The sequence below is a fragment of the Apodemus sylvaticus genome, chromosome 5, assembly GCF_947179515.1.
Source record: "Apodemus sylvaticus chromosome 5, mApoSyl1.1, whole genome shotgun sequence".
NCBI classification, from domain to species: domain Eukaryota; kingdom Metazoa; phylum Chordata; class Mammalia; order Rodentia; family Muridae; genus Apodemus; species Apodemus sylvaticus.
In genome coordinates, this window is record NC_067476.1 from 74,507,442 (window position 1) to 74,523,883 (window position 16,442).

At 51.1% G+C, this 16,442-nt stretch overlaps 1 protein-coding gene across 5 annotated transcripts in view; it reads right to left on the bottom strand.

The window, feature by feature from the left end:
- Positions 1–16,442, bottom strand: part of Prdm11 (PR/SET domain 11) — a 74,873-nt gene that overhangs the window by 29,890 nt on the left and 28,541 nt on the right. For 3 of the 5 annotated variants that reach the window (XM_052183041.1, XM_052183044.1, XM_052183045.1), the window contains exons 2-4: positions 14,638–14,762; positions 14,190–14,293; positions 13,478–13,740 (exon numbers count right to left, since the gene is read on the bottom strand). In XM_052183041.1, coding sequence (XP_052039001.1) covers positions 13,478–13,740; positions 14,190–14,293; positions 14,638–14,762 — 492 coding nt within the window. Of the gene's footprint in view, positions 1–13,477; positions 13,741–14,189; positions 14,294–14,637; positions 14,763–15,345; positions 15,714–15,765; positions 15,903–16,442 lie in introns of those variants that run through there. The other 2 variants (XM_052183042.1, XM_052183043.1) reach the window with 2 other exon arrangements.

The window sequence follows — 16,442 nt, forward strand, 5'->3', positions numbered from 1 at the left end:
ACCCCAGCATTAATGTCATGGCATCCCATTACTTTTCTCAAGACCCTCGTGATAAAGAACATTTCTGTTGATGGAATGTCTGTGAGCTGTGAGTCTGACGAGAGGCTCCCTCACCAGGTTCAAAGAAGTGGAGACAAGACACAGAGCTCTGCCATCCCCAGTAGCACCCCCCTGTCTTACTTAGTGTATATACAAGGGAGAATCCTGGTTGATTGGAGGATGATGGAACAAAGAGTCTTTCAAGTAAAAAGCAAGGGTGAAACCCCACGAACAACCTGACAGTGTTGATAGGTTAGTAAAGAAGCAATGAGTGGACACACTGGGCCAGCCTGTACCAACTGGGGCCAACTATTCACTTGCTAGACTTCCGTAAGCCATCTGTGAGATAAAACCATCATCCAAACTTACAAGGCAACACATTTCATATTTTAAAGAGGTACCACTCAGAGCCAGGCATGAGGGTTCTGGAGGCAGAAGCAGACTATCTCTGTGAGTTCAAAGCTAGCCTGGTCTATAGAGTGAGTTTTGAGATAGCCATTGCTGTTACACAGAGAAACCCTGTCTTGAAAAAACCAAACCCAACAACAACAACAACAAAACACCCAAAACCAAAACCAAACAAAAAAACCAAAAGCAAAAGCAAATCCCTCAGAACTTAGCACTTCCCAGCTGCTTTACTACTTTACAGAGTGCCGCCCAGGTCCTCTGGTCCCATAACACTGCTGTGTGGTGTGTACTCATGTGTGACCACCTGCTGTAATGGCTGTGCAGCGTGCATTACATCTGTGTGGCCACAGCGTAGAGCTGGATTGTTCCCCCGAAGACCCTGAGTTGGTAACTTGGTCCTCAGCTCAGCATGACTGGAAAGTGGTGGAACCTTTATGAGTAGGGCCTAGTGGGAGGGCTTGGGTCAGGGCGATATGCCCTTCGAGGTGCTTATGGAAGGCCAGTCTCTTTGTAGGGACCACATGGTGTAGCAACTTGCTTCCTGGTGCTCCCCAGTATAATGTATTGCCTCACAGCAGGCAGGGCCCAAAGCAAAGCAGTCAGATAGTCAGGGATTGAAACCACTGAAACTGTGAGCCCAGGTCTTAACTTGACTGGCTCACATATTCGGTCACAGCTACAGGCAGTGGGAATGCAACACTGCGGTGGAGATTGTGGCTAATACACATGAGAGTGGGTTCCATTCCCTGGACCCACTCACACAGACTCTGCTGGGGGGATCAAAACAAATTTGCATATACTCTGTGCCAGGTGCTAGGACTCGGGCCTGGCAAACTGAGTTTAATCCCCAGATCACAAATGCAGGAAAGTGCCACACATCTCAAGGCATTTCTTCCCAATTCCGCATTCAGGGGATTCATGTGGAAGAGCTGTGTGCAAGGCACGTCAAGAGCACTGACACCCCGGAATCCAGCCTGTGTCCTCCACTATTACCATCAGGTGGTCACACACCAGCACAGAGCTGTGGCCGTGCTTATAGGACCAGAGGACCAGGGCAGCACTCGGCAAACATTCAACTCTGCTTTATTGCTGAGGAGGAGAGAGAAGTGGGGTGCTCCTTGTTTGTATGAGCCCGATCTGCCTTTGTGCTTTAGAAATCTCAGTATCAGCGTGCTGGAGGATGACCCCATTGGTATCATGTTTGCCATTCAAGAGTGAAGACCTGAGTTCTGTTAAGTCTCAAACCCTTGGACAAGCGGCTGAAGTGCTTGCTTACCATACCAAAGCTAATCTGGCAGTCAGGTTCTCCCAGCATCCTTCACTCCCCACCTAGTACAGGGTATGGCTAGCATGCCCCATCCTCTACTGTGAATTCTCCAGCTCATGAGGCTGGGTTGCCCTTCCCTATATAACCCAGCCATTTTGGTTGCCTCTCCTTTTTGGGACCTCTTGGCTGCTGTACCTGGTTCCTCTCCCCCCACTGTCCCTCATGATCCAGCTCAGTCTAACTGTGGCTGGTTCAGGCCTAACGGGTTTCTGGGGGAAGTTCGTAGCTTAGCTTTACTACCGCTCAGGATTTTCTTAATTCGAGCTCATTCAGTACATGCCATCAGAGGAGCAGCTAGAGTGACAGCAAGAGGGACAAAATGGTGAAGACTTAGAACTCTTAGTCACTGTTCTACTGCTTTGAAGAGACACCATGATCAAGGCAACCCTTGTGAAAGAAAGCATTTAACTGGGGGATTATGGTTTAAGAGGCTTAACCCATTATCATCATGGTGGGGAGCATGGTGGCAGGTGTTGAAGCTGTAGTTGAGAGCTACATCCTAGTCCATAGGGAGACAGAGAGGGCAAGCTGGGCTTGGCATGGGTTTTTGTCAAAGCCCACCCCCTTTCTCAACAAGTCACACTTCCTAATCACTCCGGTCCTTTCAAACGGTGCCACTTCCTGGTGACTATGCATTCAAATGTACGCCTCCAGGGCCACTCTTCCTCAAACCACCACATTCCACCCTCTGGGCCCCGTAGGCTTATAGCCATGTCTTAATACAAAAATGCACTCAGTCCAACTTCAAAAATCCCCATATTATATCACAGTCTTAACACTCTTTAAAAGTTCAAAGTCTCTTCTGAGATTCATGCAATCTCTTAACTGTAACCCTCTGTAAAATCAAAATCAAAAGCAGATCACACACTTCCAACATACACTGGCATATAACATACATCACCATTCCAAAAGGAGCAAAGGGAGCAGCGTGAGGGAAGACATGGCCAAAAGCAGAACAAACCCCAGCAGGATGAACTCCAAATTCTGCATCTCCATGTCTGAGGCCAAAATGGTCTTCAGAGCTCCAACTCCTTTCAGCTTTGTTGACTTCTCTTAGGCTGGGTCCTGACCTAAGGTTAGCAGCTCTCCTCCACAGGTCTCTCAGGACTCTGACATATTCAACACCTTGGGACCTCGAAGACAAATCCAGGCTTCACCTTCCCAGCTACACACAATGGCCCCTCTAGGCCTCCACGTAGGGACACCCCTCAAGTACAACTGGCCTCAGCAACTTTCCTTAGCAGTGAAAGGAGATTCCACAACCCCTGTCTTGTATCCTTTACTCTAAAGCCAGAACTATGTGGCTGCTTGCTGGGGCAAGAACTCGGCCCGCTCTGAATGACACGTGCATCAACTCTTTGTGGACGCTTCCTTCACTGCTAAAGCTTGCTGTTGCTTGATTCCTTTTCATTCGTTAGAACCTTAGCTGGGCGGGGTCCTATCCTGAGGTCACCAAGCCCTTTATTACTGTTAGCATCAGACTTTTCTGTACACAGTTTTTCTTTTCTCCCTGGACACAGATCCTGGCTCCAGCACCACATTTCCTGGTGCCCCCTTCTCTCCTCAAACTGTATAGTTTGTATTTCTGGTTGTACAGTTTGCTCCTTCTCATTATAGGTTTGCCAGAGTGATTACTAATAACTACGCGTACAGTGAAGACTTGAAATCTCCTCTGCCAGTGCCATTAATCCAAAACTCTTCAACTTTGCCTCAGGCAGACTTTCAGGACAATGGTAAAAGCAGACAACATCTTACCGGAAAGGTTTCTAGGATACTTACTAATATTCTTTCCCTGTAAAACTTCTTGATCTAGGTCCTCACAGTTCAAATTGCCCCCAGCACTGTCTTCCATGATCCTACTAGGGTGGCCCAGTAAGCCCCACTTAAAGCATCCAAGCACTTTCCTAGCCCAAAGTCCCAAAGTCTTCCATATCCCTCCAGCAAACAGTACGGTCATGCCTGTCACACCGATACCCTAGACCCCAGTACCAACTACTGTCTAAGTTTCTGTTCTATTGTTGTAAAGAGACACCATGACCAAGGCAATTCTTATGAAAGAAAACATTTAATTGAGGCCTGCTACAGTTTCAGAGGTTTAGTCCATAACCATTATTCCAATGAAGCTATGGGGACTTCCTTTTACTGTTCCAAGACTGCTGTTGATAAATTTTCTATTTGTAAAACCACCTTACTAGGGTCTGATTGTCACACCCACTGGTGTGCATGTGTAACAGTCAGCCCTTTTTGAGTCTGAGAAGAAGTACACACCTTGACATAACACTGTGCTTTCCAGGCCCTGAGCTCTATAGCAGCTTCAAGGACCTGTCGTCTTACTAGAGTTCTGTAGGCTTCTCGTACGTTCATGGGCATCTCTCTTTTTAGGTTAGGGAAGTTTTCTTCTATAATTTTGTTGAAGATATTTACTGGCCCTTTAAATTGTAAATCTTCAGTCTCTTCTATACCTATAATCCTTAGGTTTGGTCTTCTCATTGTGTCCTGGACTCCCTGGATGTTTTGGGTTACAAGCATTTAGACAAAACGTGGAACAGAGTCTGAAGGAAAGACCATCCAGATACTACCTCACTTAGGAATCCATCCCATATACAATTACAAAGTCCAGACACTATTGTGGATGCCCACAAGTGCTTGCTGACAGGAGCCGGATATAGCTGTCATCTGGGAGGCTCTGCTAGTGCATGACAAATACAGAGGGGACACTCTCAGCCAGCCATTGAACTGAGCACAGGGTCCCCAATGGATGAGATAGAGAAAGGACCAAAGGAGCTGAAGGGGTTTGTAGCACCATAGGAAGAACAATATGAGTCTCCAAGTACTCCCAGAGCTCCCAGGGACAAAAGAATCAACCAAAGAGTACACATGGAGTTACCCATGGCCCCAGACACATTGGCAGCAGGGGATGATCTTGTTGGACACTAAATGGGGGAGAGGCCCTTGGTCCTGGAAAGACTTGATACCATAGTGTAGAGGAATATCAGGATAGGGAAGCGAGGGTGGGTTGATTGGGGAAGGGGAGATGGCTTACAGGATTTTGGGGGCGGGGGAACTAGGAAAGGGGACAACATTTGAAGTGTAAATAAAGAATATACCTAATAAAATAATAATAGAAATAACAACAACAATAACAATAATAATAATAAAAGGACCTGTCGTTTCACATGACAGACACTTGGTGCTCTACCTCCCTGTGCCCTGGCATTTGGCAACTGCCAGACTTTCTGTCTCCGTCTCTCAGAGTTTGGTGATTTCTGATTCTTCCTAGAACTGTTGAACTTCTGTAGAGTGGATTCATTGCCATAAACACACACACATAAAATACTCTGTGTGTGTGTGTGTGTGTGTGTGTGTGTGACCCTGGAGATGTGTTAAATGAGGCCTATTCACACAAACTCAGTTCTTATATCCAGTCTTACACATTTCACCTTCTCTATCTATCTCTTCCTGAAGCCATATAAAGTTGGCAAAGACAGTCAAAGCAGCCTGTCATCTGCCCTTCACCACAGGTACCAGCCCACTGAACATCAATAATTCCTGCTCCTGGGTGTCTTCCAGAGGCTGTGAGCTTGTGTCAAACGTCGAAGCTAGACTACTGAGAGAACAGATGACAAACTCAAAGTCCTACTTCCAGCCAGTTGAAGGACCAGGATCTGAACTGTCCAGAGCTCTTTGGCCACGTCGTCAGACAGTGCTCCCCCTTAAGAGTCCCATGGTTCTGCCTGGGAAGGGCACCTGATTCCACGGAACCAGTATCAATACCACCCACCCACCCTTTCCTCAGGGTGAGGAGTAGGCTCTCCCAGGGAAGCGAAGGGCATCTTCAGGTCCTATGGTAGAAGTATATGGCGGGGGGGGGGGAGAGGGGGGGGATGAGAAGGATGGCTTGGAGCAGGAAGAGCCTTGAGCAAACCTAGAAGAAACTGCCTGCCCTACAGGCACCACAAGTGCACACCGGAATGGCCAGGGGGGGAAGCAAACAAGGACTGTGAAGCAGCATACCGAAGTTTAGAGGGGTTTCCAGCAGCACTGAGTCACATCCTGGCACCCTGCAGTCACAGGGGACAACTGATCCCGCACAGAGCACTGTGTCACAAAGCCGGGATGCTGGGGAGAGGGGGTAACCTGAGTACATTCTGGGTTTAGCACCATGGTAGGGACATAGCACCATCCTAAGGACATCTGTCCTTGCAAGAGACACCGTGATCCACAAAACGGGATAGTTTCCCATCTGGCGTATTACAGAAAAATGCCGATTGGCTGTTTTTCCTGACACTGAGGTAGCTAGTGTCACATAAGAGTTGATTATGCAATATCAGTTATTACTACTTGTCACTAGACAGTGGCCAAAGGACAGATACACACTGTCTAAGTAAATAAAATCTTCCTTCTGGCAAAGCTCCCTGTGGCGGTAATGGTAATCAAAGCCAGGGATAAACACGGGGAAAATAAACAGACTACTGGGGAATTGGCATGGTGGATACAGTGCTTGCTGCACAGGTGGAGTTCATATCCCCAGACTCCGTGTAAAAACTGGGCAGGCGTGGCAGTACTCAGAAAGCTGGGCTGGGGAATTCCAGGCAAAAGCAGGCTACAGATTCAGCAAAAGACCCTGCCTCGATAAATATAGTGGAGAGGGAATGAAGACACCGAATGTCTGCTTCCGGCCTCCATGGGCATGCACACATATGTGCTCAAACACACATGCACATTACACACACAGGTGCACGCACACAAGCACGCATGCACCCCTAGAGATCCTAACACTGCCTGTGAAGCTATGGCGTGTCATGTTCAAATGATTTTGTTGGTCTCAGCTGTGCATGGCAGACTCACTCTAGTCTCTCCATTGGTGAACTCATTTTTGCCACCGCCTTTCCCTCCCCATACTCCATAACAAGAAAGACATGGCACTACTGTCAGAAAATGCATGATCTGAGCTGGTAGGAAGTGAGGCATGAGATCAGTGGAAACTGTGGAGCATCCTGTGCGCATTCTATCGGCTTGCACGCTCTAGTAAGCATCACTATCAGGAAGGAGAAAGAGGAGGCTCAGAAGGGACCACCAGTGTGCCCTTGAATGGCTCCAGGGAGGCCTTCATAAGGGCAATACGCTCCTATGACAGCCGCTGACAAGACAGCAGTGAACAGGAGAGACATGCCTGGGGTAATAGCCCGGAGAGGCATCGGAGAGGCCAGCCGGACACGAACGGCACATCCCGCATGCCCGCCCTTGCTCCATTCACACCCCTGTGAACTAAGAATGGCTCTGGAACCTTTAAAATGTAAATGGGTTTGAATGTTTTTAAAAATGTTTTTCTTCGTGTAACTTTACGTCTATGATTTTCTACATTTATATGAAATTCAAATTTCATTTGAAATCGCATACAATTCAGACTTTTAGACCCTAAATAAAACTTTATTGGAACACACTTTGCACTCTCATCCCCAGGTCATCTAGGGCTGCTTTTGCACAAGAGTGGAAAGAGTGCAGGAGCAGAGACAGAGACTGGGCGCTTCACACCTTCTAATGTAAAAGTAGAGACTGATTTTAATATGGGTATGGGCATGTGTATGAGGTTGTCTGAAAGGCCAGAAGGCTCTGGAGCCCAGGGAGCTGGAGTGATGGACTGCTGCTAGACACAGTGCTGGGAACTGAATCTGGGTCTTCTGGAAGAGCAGCAAATGCTCCTAACTGCCAAACCATCTCTCCAACCCCCTAAACTACTTCATGGAAGGCTTGGACTGTACCTACACTCACATATACACACATGACTATAAATATAAGCCTAAATGTTATAAGATGTAGCAACTGGTGATCCCAAGAGCGAGTGTGGGTTTTCAGTGTGGTTTGAGGTTTGGGTTGGGGTTTTTATCAGACAGGATCGCAGTATGTAACCCAAGCTTTGGACTCTGGCTATTTTCTTCCCTTGGCCTCCTGGGTGTTCAGATTATAGGTATGCACCACCATGCTAGGCTCTTTGAAACTGTCATAGTTAAGAATTAGTAGAAATTAAATAAAAAGCACACACAAAAAGCACTTGTTCAGGACAAGGAGACTCAGATGGTCACATGAGCCTGCGGAGCTCGGTTTGAATCCCCAGAACCCACAGAATTGCTGTGCATGGTAATGTGAGGAACCAGGAGGGTCCCGGGGCCGCTGATGAGCCATTCCTGCCAACCAGTGAACCCTGGGTTTATCAAGAAGAGAAAACACTGTTTCAGAACATAAGGTGGAGAAAGACCAAGGCAAAGTCAATCTCTGGCCTCCACAGGCACACACAAAAGTGCACACACAGACACTCACACATACACAATCGCATGCAAAGCACTTGTTCTCCTGTATAGACCCATACACACTCCAATCTCTCAAATGTCCCCTCACTCGATGGACAAGCCTGAGGTTCTGCTTCCCTGAGCCTCCCGAGACAGCAGACCTAGGCTACCTAGGCTGCCAACTCCTGGCGCTGTCAGAGGCTCTGCTTGCTTTTCTTTCTTCTCCCTCAGTTGTAATACCCCGCCGAGGTCTGCTTTACACACCTTGCTAGGCTGCCCCAAATCCCCTCTGGAACAAAACATGGGCTGCATGAAAAACTTAATATAGAAATCTCTGCTGGCACCTCTTTCTTCTGCCTCTTTTCCAAACCACAGGGTTACACAGTGGCTCTGAGCACCTTGTGCCTGTGGTGTTGTCCTAGCCCGCAGCATCTGGTGGGGAGGTGGGGGTAGGGGGGCGCTGAGAGACTTTGATCCATGATTTACAGCATGATAAATTCCATTGGACTGAGAGAGCAGAGAAAAGGGCGTATCTGGTCTAAGCAGCCAGAACCGCGTGCACAACTCATGCTGGGGCGGCCAGGCCTTCTGTGCCTGTGAACCCAGGCCCTCAGTCAGCACACAGTGGGCCAGCTCTCCTCCAGCTTGAATAGAATCAGAGAGGGAATTGATGCTGGGCAGGAAGAAAGAGAAAAGATCCCATCGGGGAAGCAAGCAGGAAGGACAAGGCACGGAAGGAAGGGGGGTGGGATGAGAGGTGAGAAGAGGCAAGTTTAGCAGCCAGATGGCAGCAGGCCTAGTGCAGCTCCGCCCAGATGCTTAGCTTTCTATGCAATGGCCCACTTCTCCCCAGAAGGATGACAACACATCGTGTTACAGGAGGAGCACTGCTGTTAGCGGTGGGTCCACTCCTGACCACATGTTACGTGGCTCAACAAACACTAAGGGTTGTGTTTACTATGCTAGGCCCCATTCCCACTGGAGTACCATGTGCACATATCATTGAACTGTTGTACACAAAAAGTAGTGTGTGCGTGCATGCGTGTGTGAAAGCCAGAGGGGCCTACGACAGGTGTCTTTCCCCAAGACTACTTCACTTTTTTCTTTTGAAACAGGGTTCCTCTCTGGCACAGAGCTCACGCGGTTGGCTAGAGTGGCTGGCCAGGGAGATCCAGGGAGATCCAGAGAGATCCAGGGACTCACAGGCCTCCACCTCCCCGCCGCTGGGGTGGTAAGAGCTAGCCGCCACCGCATGCTTTCTGTCGACGTGAGTACTAGATCTCAAACTCAGGTCCTCATGCCTGTACAGCAAACATTTAGTGACAGAGCCATCTCTGTAATTTCAAACATGTCTTCTTGGATGGCGCCAGGGCTTCTGAAACCAGGAAATAAGGATAAGGAAAAGATAGTAGCCGGGAAAGCTTGGGAATGGGATTTGACCAGTAAGTGCCATTGTTCACTTATGATGCAGGGTTTGTTGGTCCCAAAGCAGCATCGTGATCCAGGTTTTTTCTTTCCTTTCTCATTTATCATCTGAGTAGGCCAAGCTGCTCCCCAGTGAGGTCTAAACAGCTGTCCTTGACATATGTGGAGACACACACATATACATAGACATACACACATACACACAGAGAGACACACATACATACAGATATACAAACACACACAGATACACATACAGACATACACATGTATACAGATACACACACTGAGAGTGTGTGTGTCTGTGTGTGTGTGAAAGAGAGAGAGAGAGAGAGAGAGAGAGAGAGAGAGAGAGAGAGAGAGAGAGAGAAAATATTCCTGCTACTACTATTGCTAGCTTGAGCCATTCTGACCACCCATTCTCTTCAGGCTTCCGGTATCGCTCACTTCTTGATATTCTGAAGGTCACAGGCCCACTAGGTAGCCTAGCCTCCTTCCTCTGCCACCTTCCACATTTTAGCAGATGTCCCTGACTCACTCTCTCTCTCTCTCTCTCTCTCTCTCTCTCTCTCTCTCTCTCTCTCTCTCTCCAAAGCCAATACAAAGCCAATGTATTCTTTTACAATTCTACAGGTCGGAATTCTTCCAGTCAGGAACCTTGTCTTGTCACATCTGCAGGGAGCCAGCATCCCTGCTTCCTGGATGAGAAAACCAAAGAGGACATGGCTGCTCCCAAGGGGCTGAGGTTTTCGTTATACATATAAGGGAGAGCACAGGCAGACGCATCTAGAAGGGTCCAGACTATGCAGGTCATGAGAAAGGGTGGGGGAGAGAGCCAGAGAGGAAGAGAGAGTAACCAGAGGCCAAGATGGAACTGAGAGACCAAGAGACCGAAAGGATCACTTAGCTAAAGTGGCTGAGTCACAGGAAAGGAGGCTCAGCTCAGGCCTGGGCTGGAGAGTTTAGGGGTGAGGGATGGGGCGGGGGAGGTATGCCAGTCAGGCAGAGACTGAGGGAGACTGGCAGTCAGAGTCCACTCTGACATGTTAATAAGCACTTTGTTCAGCTGTTTGTCCCAGGTTTGAGACCTAACACTTGCCAGTCCTTTCCATTTCTGGGAGGTCAAACAGAAACCATTTTTCCCACATTCGATTTGACTCTGACACTCTTGTCTTCCTTCATGGAAGAATTATATAATTACCTTGAACCCAGCCAGAAAACCTAAGATCATCTCCCTGACTAAAGATGTTCATTGCAACCACAGATGCTAGAACCTTCTGCCACCGAAAGACAGGCACCAGTTCTGAGGACGAGAATGAGGACACTATGGGGCCTATCTTAATCTCATTCCTGTCATAAAATACTGACAAACCCAACATAAGAAAGGAAGGGTCATTTGGTTCACAATCCCAGAGCCTTTCATAATGGGGGAGTCACACGGCAGGCTGACAAGGCAGGTTGACTAGCAACTCGGAGGCTGGTTGCATTGCACCTGCAATCCAGAAGGGCAGCGGGATGAGCACCTAGGCTCAATGCACTCCATTTTACACTATCCAGAATCCCTGCCTAGGGAATGCCGCCACCCAAGATGGCTCCTCCCACATTGATCAACCTATCAAGACAATCTCCCCACAGGCTCAATAAGCTTGTCTCCTAGGTGACTCCAGATCTTGCCAACTTGGCAATGAACACTAATCTACAGAGACCCATTAATTAGTCTACCACACCCTCCTGTCCTGGCCTGTCCCTTAGGTGATGGAAAATGTGTTTACCTCCCCCTTTCCACACTCATGGCTTCTGAAGAACCTTCCAGAGGTGCTACAGATGCATGTGTGGTTAGTGCTCTCTCACCTCATCCTCCCGTTTCTTTCCAAAGCCTCCTCCTGCTGGCCCTAAGAATGCTTTCTTTCTAACAGCTCCCCTGACCCTCCAATCACCATCCACCTCTCTTATCTCTCTTTTTCACTTCTGAGCTCTAGCCAAATTTCTGAGAAGTCCTTCTACCGGCCACCTCTATGCTAATCAGGTGCCCAGCTCCAGCACTCTCCTGCAGCAGGGCTACCGATAAGCCTTTGTTGTGGGTCGCAGTCCTAGGCAGTGCAACCACTCAGTGCTGACCCAGCCTCTGCCTTGAGGTACCGGTAGTATGCCCCCACCCTGAGCTCTCGCTATGGCCAAAGACCATACAGGTCCAAGATCCCAGGTTGAGGCTTACTGCTCCTCTAATGTCACAATGCTTTTGTGGGCACAAGAGCAACAGACACTTCTGTGCCCTATCACCATGGGCTTCCAGCAGCACGAGACCACTGGCCTGCAGCCTTTGTACGTCTCTCTTCTTGCTATGTGGGCAGGTCACGCTCCTGTTGTCCTCCAGTGCAGCTCTCGCCCATGCTGCCTTCTGGACTGTTAACTGTTGAAGTCCCTTGACACTGAGGCTGGGCCCCATGCACTTCCATTAGCCACCTATGAACATAAGTCACATCTCTACCCTCCCTGCATGTGCTGGGACGGTACAGCCAGCTGCCTGCCAACATCACCATTCAATAAGACCAACACCAGAACCCCAGTCATTCCCAACCTTCTCTCCATCTGGCAGCCTTCACGTCAGAAGTGCTCAGTGGGAGGCAGGGAGGACCTAGGCTGGCCCTGATACTTGGCCCCTTTACGGAAGCCACCCCATCCTGACTGGCCATCATCCCCCATCTAGTCCTCAAATCGATCCTTCAGTCTCCATGTCTCTGTCCCTGCCTCCACCAACACCACCTCCACTGAAGGTTTGAAATTACGTTGACTCTCCACCTGCTTCCTAACTACTGCCACATCTCTGCTCCAGTCAGTTCTGTAGGTCACAGCTAATGTTGTCCTTTTGAAAGATTAATGTGGGGTTGGGGACATGACTCGGTGGCTAGTGTTTGCTGTGTAATCATGAAGAACGAAGCTAATCCCCAGGACACTGGTAAAAACCTAACGCTGTGGCGTGCTCCTGTTATCCCGGTGATGGGGAGGTAGGAGGATCCCTGGAGATTTATTGGTCATCCAGTCTAGTTGAATTGGTGAGCTCCAGATTTAGAGAGAGACCCTGTCTCAAAAATAGAGAATAATTAAGGAAGACACTGGACACTGGAGACCTCTGTCCTCCGCAGAGGCACACATATCCCCTTCCACGACCTGCGGCACCTCAGGCTCCAATTCTTGTTCTGAAGGAACCCAGCCTTCAACCAGGCCAACAGCAGTAATATCAAGCAATGATGAAGGCTTTAGTGACTTAGAAATCACATTCCCAAGTACGGTACAAGGCCACCTGGAGTCATCGTCAGCAGCAGCTCTCATTAGCCCGTGTCACAAAACAGGCCCAGAGAGGAAAGCGATACATTCAGGCCACTAGACTATACACAGTAAAGCTTGCAGACATTCCCACTGTAGGCCCCGGGACACAAACGTCCCAAAGTATGCTGTGCTCCCCCTAGTGGCAACAATCACACGTACACGCTTGTTTGATGTTTGCCTTCCCAAGAAACCATTTGCTCCCAGCAATGGGACCTGTGCCTGTCTTGCGGAAGTCCTTCTTTCCAGCATGCCCATTTTCTGAGCTGAATATTATGTGCTACGGCCCTGCAGCCCCGAGCTACAGGCCTTCCATTTTGGAAGCTGTGTTGGCTGAGGTCTTTGTAAATACTACTGAATAGACAGTCACATGCATACACACTAATATACACAGGCGCACAGGAGGATACTTGGGAAAATCAGCCCTAAGGATTACCTGGTGATGAATCACCCGCTTGCGGCTGAGGTGGGGTCCCTTAGCATGGCCTTTGGACACCAAAGGACAAAAGTCACATGGCTGGACAAGAGGGTAGCAAGCAAAACCCACCATCTACCTGTCACAGGTAGCCACAGAAAAGCACTTGTGCATGCATAAATTGTCACCTGACTGTTTCCCTCCAAGTCCCATGTCATCCTCTCCCAGGGAATGAATGGTACGGGGGACACTCACCAGCCATGAGAAGAAGCCAGCTGACTTGTCCTGGGTAGAGATCTGCCCCTCATAGGGGCCAAAGATGTGGCCCTTGGGGACGAGCTCGTTTATACACCGCACGTCGCTCTCCCCGCCAGCTTCCTTTATCACCTCCATGCCCTGCGGAACGGTGAGGGCTGCCCGATCTGGGATGCCCACAGGCACTGGCGTGTCAGACACAAACACGGGGGGACCGTGGTTCGGGCATTCATCCACGAAGTATTCTTGGCAGGACTCACAGACTGGAAGAATGTGAAGAAGACGGAACGTTCAGGAGAGGTGGGATATAAGAACCGCCCCTCACTGGCTAGGGAGACACTGGGGCCACTGAGGATCAGTAGAAAACACACTGCAAGCGGCTCAAGCCTGACAACCCTGGGTCTGTCCGGCCAGCTGCAGTCCCAGGTCGATCAGAAGCAATATCCCATAATACTCCCTGGAGGACTGAAGAACATGCTACTAATGTCAAGGCTTCTGTCTCAAGCTTTTTGTTTTTGTTTTGTTTTGTTTTTGTTTTTTTAAATGGGTTTGAGGTCATCTGTCGTGAGTGGACTCTAAGACCCATGGCAGGCTGCCGAGTCCTGGTGTGCCCCAGGTGATTGCCTCTTACTGCAGCTCTGTCACCATAACCCAGGGGCAGATGGGATATGAGGTGAAGGGAGGAGTCACCCAATGCCTCCGCTCCACTTACACCAGAAGTCCACTTGCTGGAAGCTTTTGGTCACGATGAGGTCACGCTTTCCCTTCAGTTTCTTGGGTTCAACTTCCATGGAAGATGGTTCCAGTCTTCGAGAGCTGGTCAGGTCAAGGGCCCACCAAAAAAAAAAAAAAAAAAAAAAAGCAATGAAGCCATCAGAGACAACCCAAGGGGGAGACAGACTGGACACCTGTCCAGGAAGACAGAGTTGCAGATGGGCAAAGAACTCCAACAAGCTGACCGTTCACTGGAGGAACAGTGGAGCGCGGGAATTCCTGAGAGTTGGGCCTGGGAAACTGTCCCATCTAGTGCCTGCTCACCTCTGACCCCAGAAGCTGTCCAGCAAGGAAGGCTGGCATGGAGTAAGAACATCCCCTGGGTCCCCAACCAACCCAGAACAGCCGCCCACCACCCTCCTCAAGTCACCACCCAGGGGCCTCACCAGGGCTGGCCATACTCCTGGTCCCGGAGTGGTGAGCAGACCTCTGTCTTCACTACTGTCACCATGTCCCCTACAGCCGCCTTGGTGTGGGCCAAACACTCCTTCGTGTTCTCAGTCATTCTGTCCTGGGGATAGGCAAGGGACCAGCACAGGAAGAAGATGAAAGAGACAGGGGAAGAGGGGTGAGTGGCTGGGAGAGAGAGCAGGGGTCCCTAGGAGTCTGGTTACCCTCCCTGCCATCCCCAGAGGAAGCCTTGAGAACTCAGACAACAAAAACAGCTGTAGCCTGGCCAAGAGGAAATGCCATTTCTATCCCGGGCTGGTCCTGGGGACGACTGGAGCCACCAGCCTCAAGGGGTCAAGGCCCAGGGGCAGCTCAGGCCAGGAGGCAGGCCTGAGAATCATGGCCTGGACACGAAGTCCAGAGGACACAAGGAACCCCCAAGAACCTGACAAACTGCCAAAGTGGGCAGGAAGGGGATTCCACAAATCCAACTGGGCCCGAGGGAGTGGAACGCTGAAATGAGCTCTGCATGGCTGGCTGTGAGGCCCCGAGCGAGGGGCTGCCAGAAGAAGCCAGGCCCCTTGGGCAGCTCACAGCAGGTACAGGCGGGGCTGGGGAGCTGGTGGTGTGCCAGCCAGGGCTAGCCCTGCCGTGACTCCAAGCCCACCTCTCTCCAGGGGGGAGTGTCCCCAGAGCATGCTTACCGCCCTGACCACAGAACCTGGCTGCAGCCCCTCCCCACGGTCCTCATGCCGGACCCCGGGACACTCTTCTTCAAGAGGGCTGTGCAGTAGCTCGGCCTTGGGACCGTGCTGGGCCCCGGGACTGGGCAAGCAGAGTGTGTGTGTGTGACTCACTCCCCGGGGCCCCCGCTGGCCACACCCCTGCTCCTCGGCTCACCAGCCCCCTGCTCCCCACCGGGGGCCCCAAAGCCCGCGGAGGCAGGAGGGGTGGGGGAGCGGCACGGCTTGCCCCTCCTGCGAGCCCGGACGCGGGGGGCGCGCACAGGGGACGGCAGGGGACAGGGCGCCCTGCCCCCAGCCCCGCGGCCGCCGTTCGACCGCGTGTGTGGCCCGCGGGGAAAGTGTGCACGGAGGGGGGGCGGCACCCCTGCCGTCACCCACCTTCGCGGCGGGGCACCGCGGCCCGGCCCGCCCCCCGCCCGCTCGGCAGCCCGGCATTCCTTGCGGGGGCATGTGGCTTCTTGCCGGCCCCGGGGGCACGCAGTTGGCTGGCGGCCGGGAGGGGCGCGGGGCTCGCAGGACACGAGCGGCGGGGGTGGGGGGGCGGCCGCCGAGGGGACAGCCTCGGGTTCACGCGCGGACGGTCGCGCGCGGCCCGCAGCCGCCTCCGCAGCGCCGCCGCCGACACCCACCTCGGCCACCGCAGCCCGCGCCCAGAGCCACCTGCACCGCCCCGGTGGCGAGCCGCGTTTTGCTCCACCTCCCGGCCGGAGCGATGGCTCCCCAGCCACCCGCGGAGAAAAGGGGGTACTGAAGGCTGAAGGCTGAGAAGGGACTGGCCCAAGGTCACGCAGGCTAACTGGGATGCAATTGCAAGGGCAGGAGTCCGACAACTGCGTCTAGGAACAGTTTGCACTCTGAGAGTTCAATGACAAGCTGTGCAGGCACGGAGCATGTGTTGGGCCGAACCCTTTGATGCTCCCCTACATTCAAGTCCTAAATCCCAATGAGACTATTTGGAGAGGAGGTAAAGACTGGGTACAGTGTTCAGAGTCAGGTAACCTCATAAGAAAAGGTCTCTCTCTCTCTCACACACACACACAAAACCTCTCTCTGCC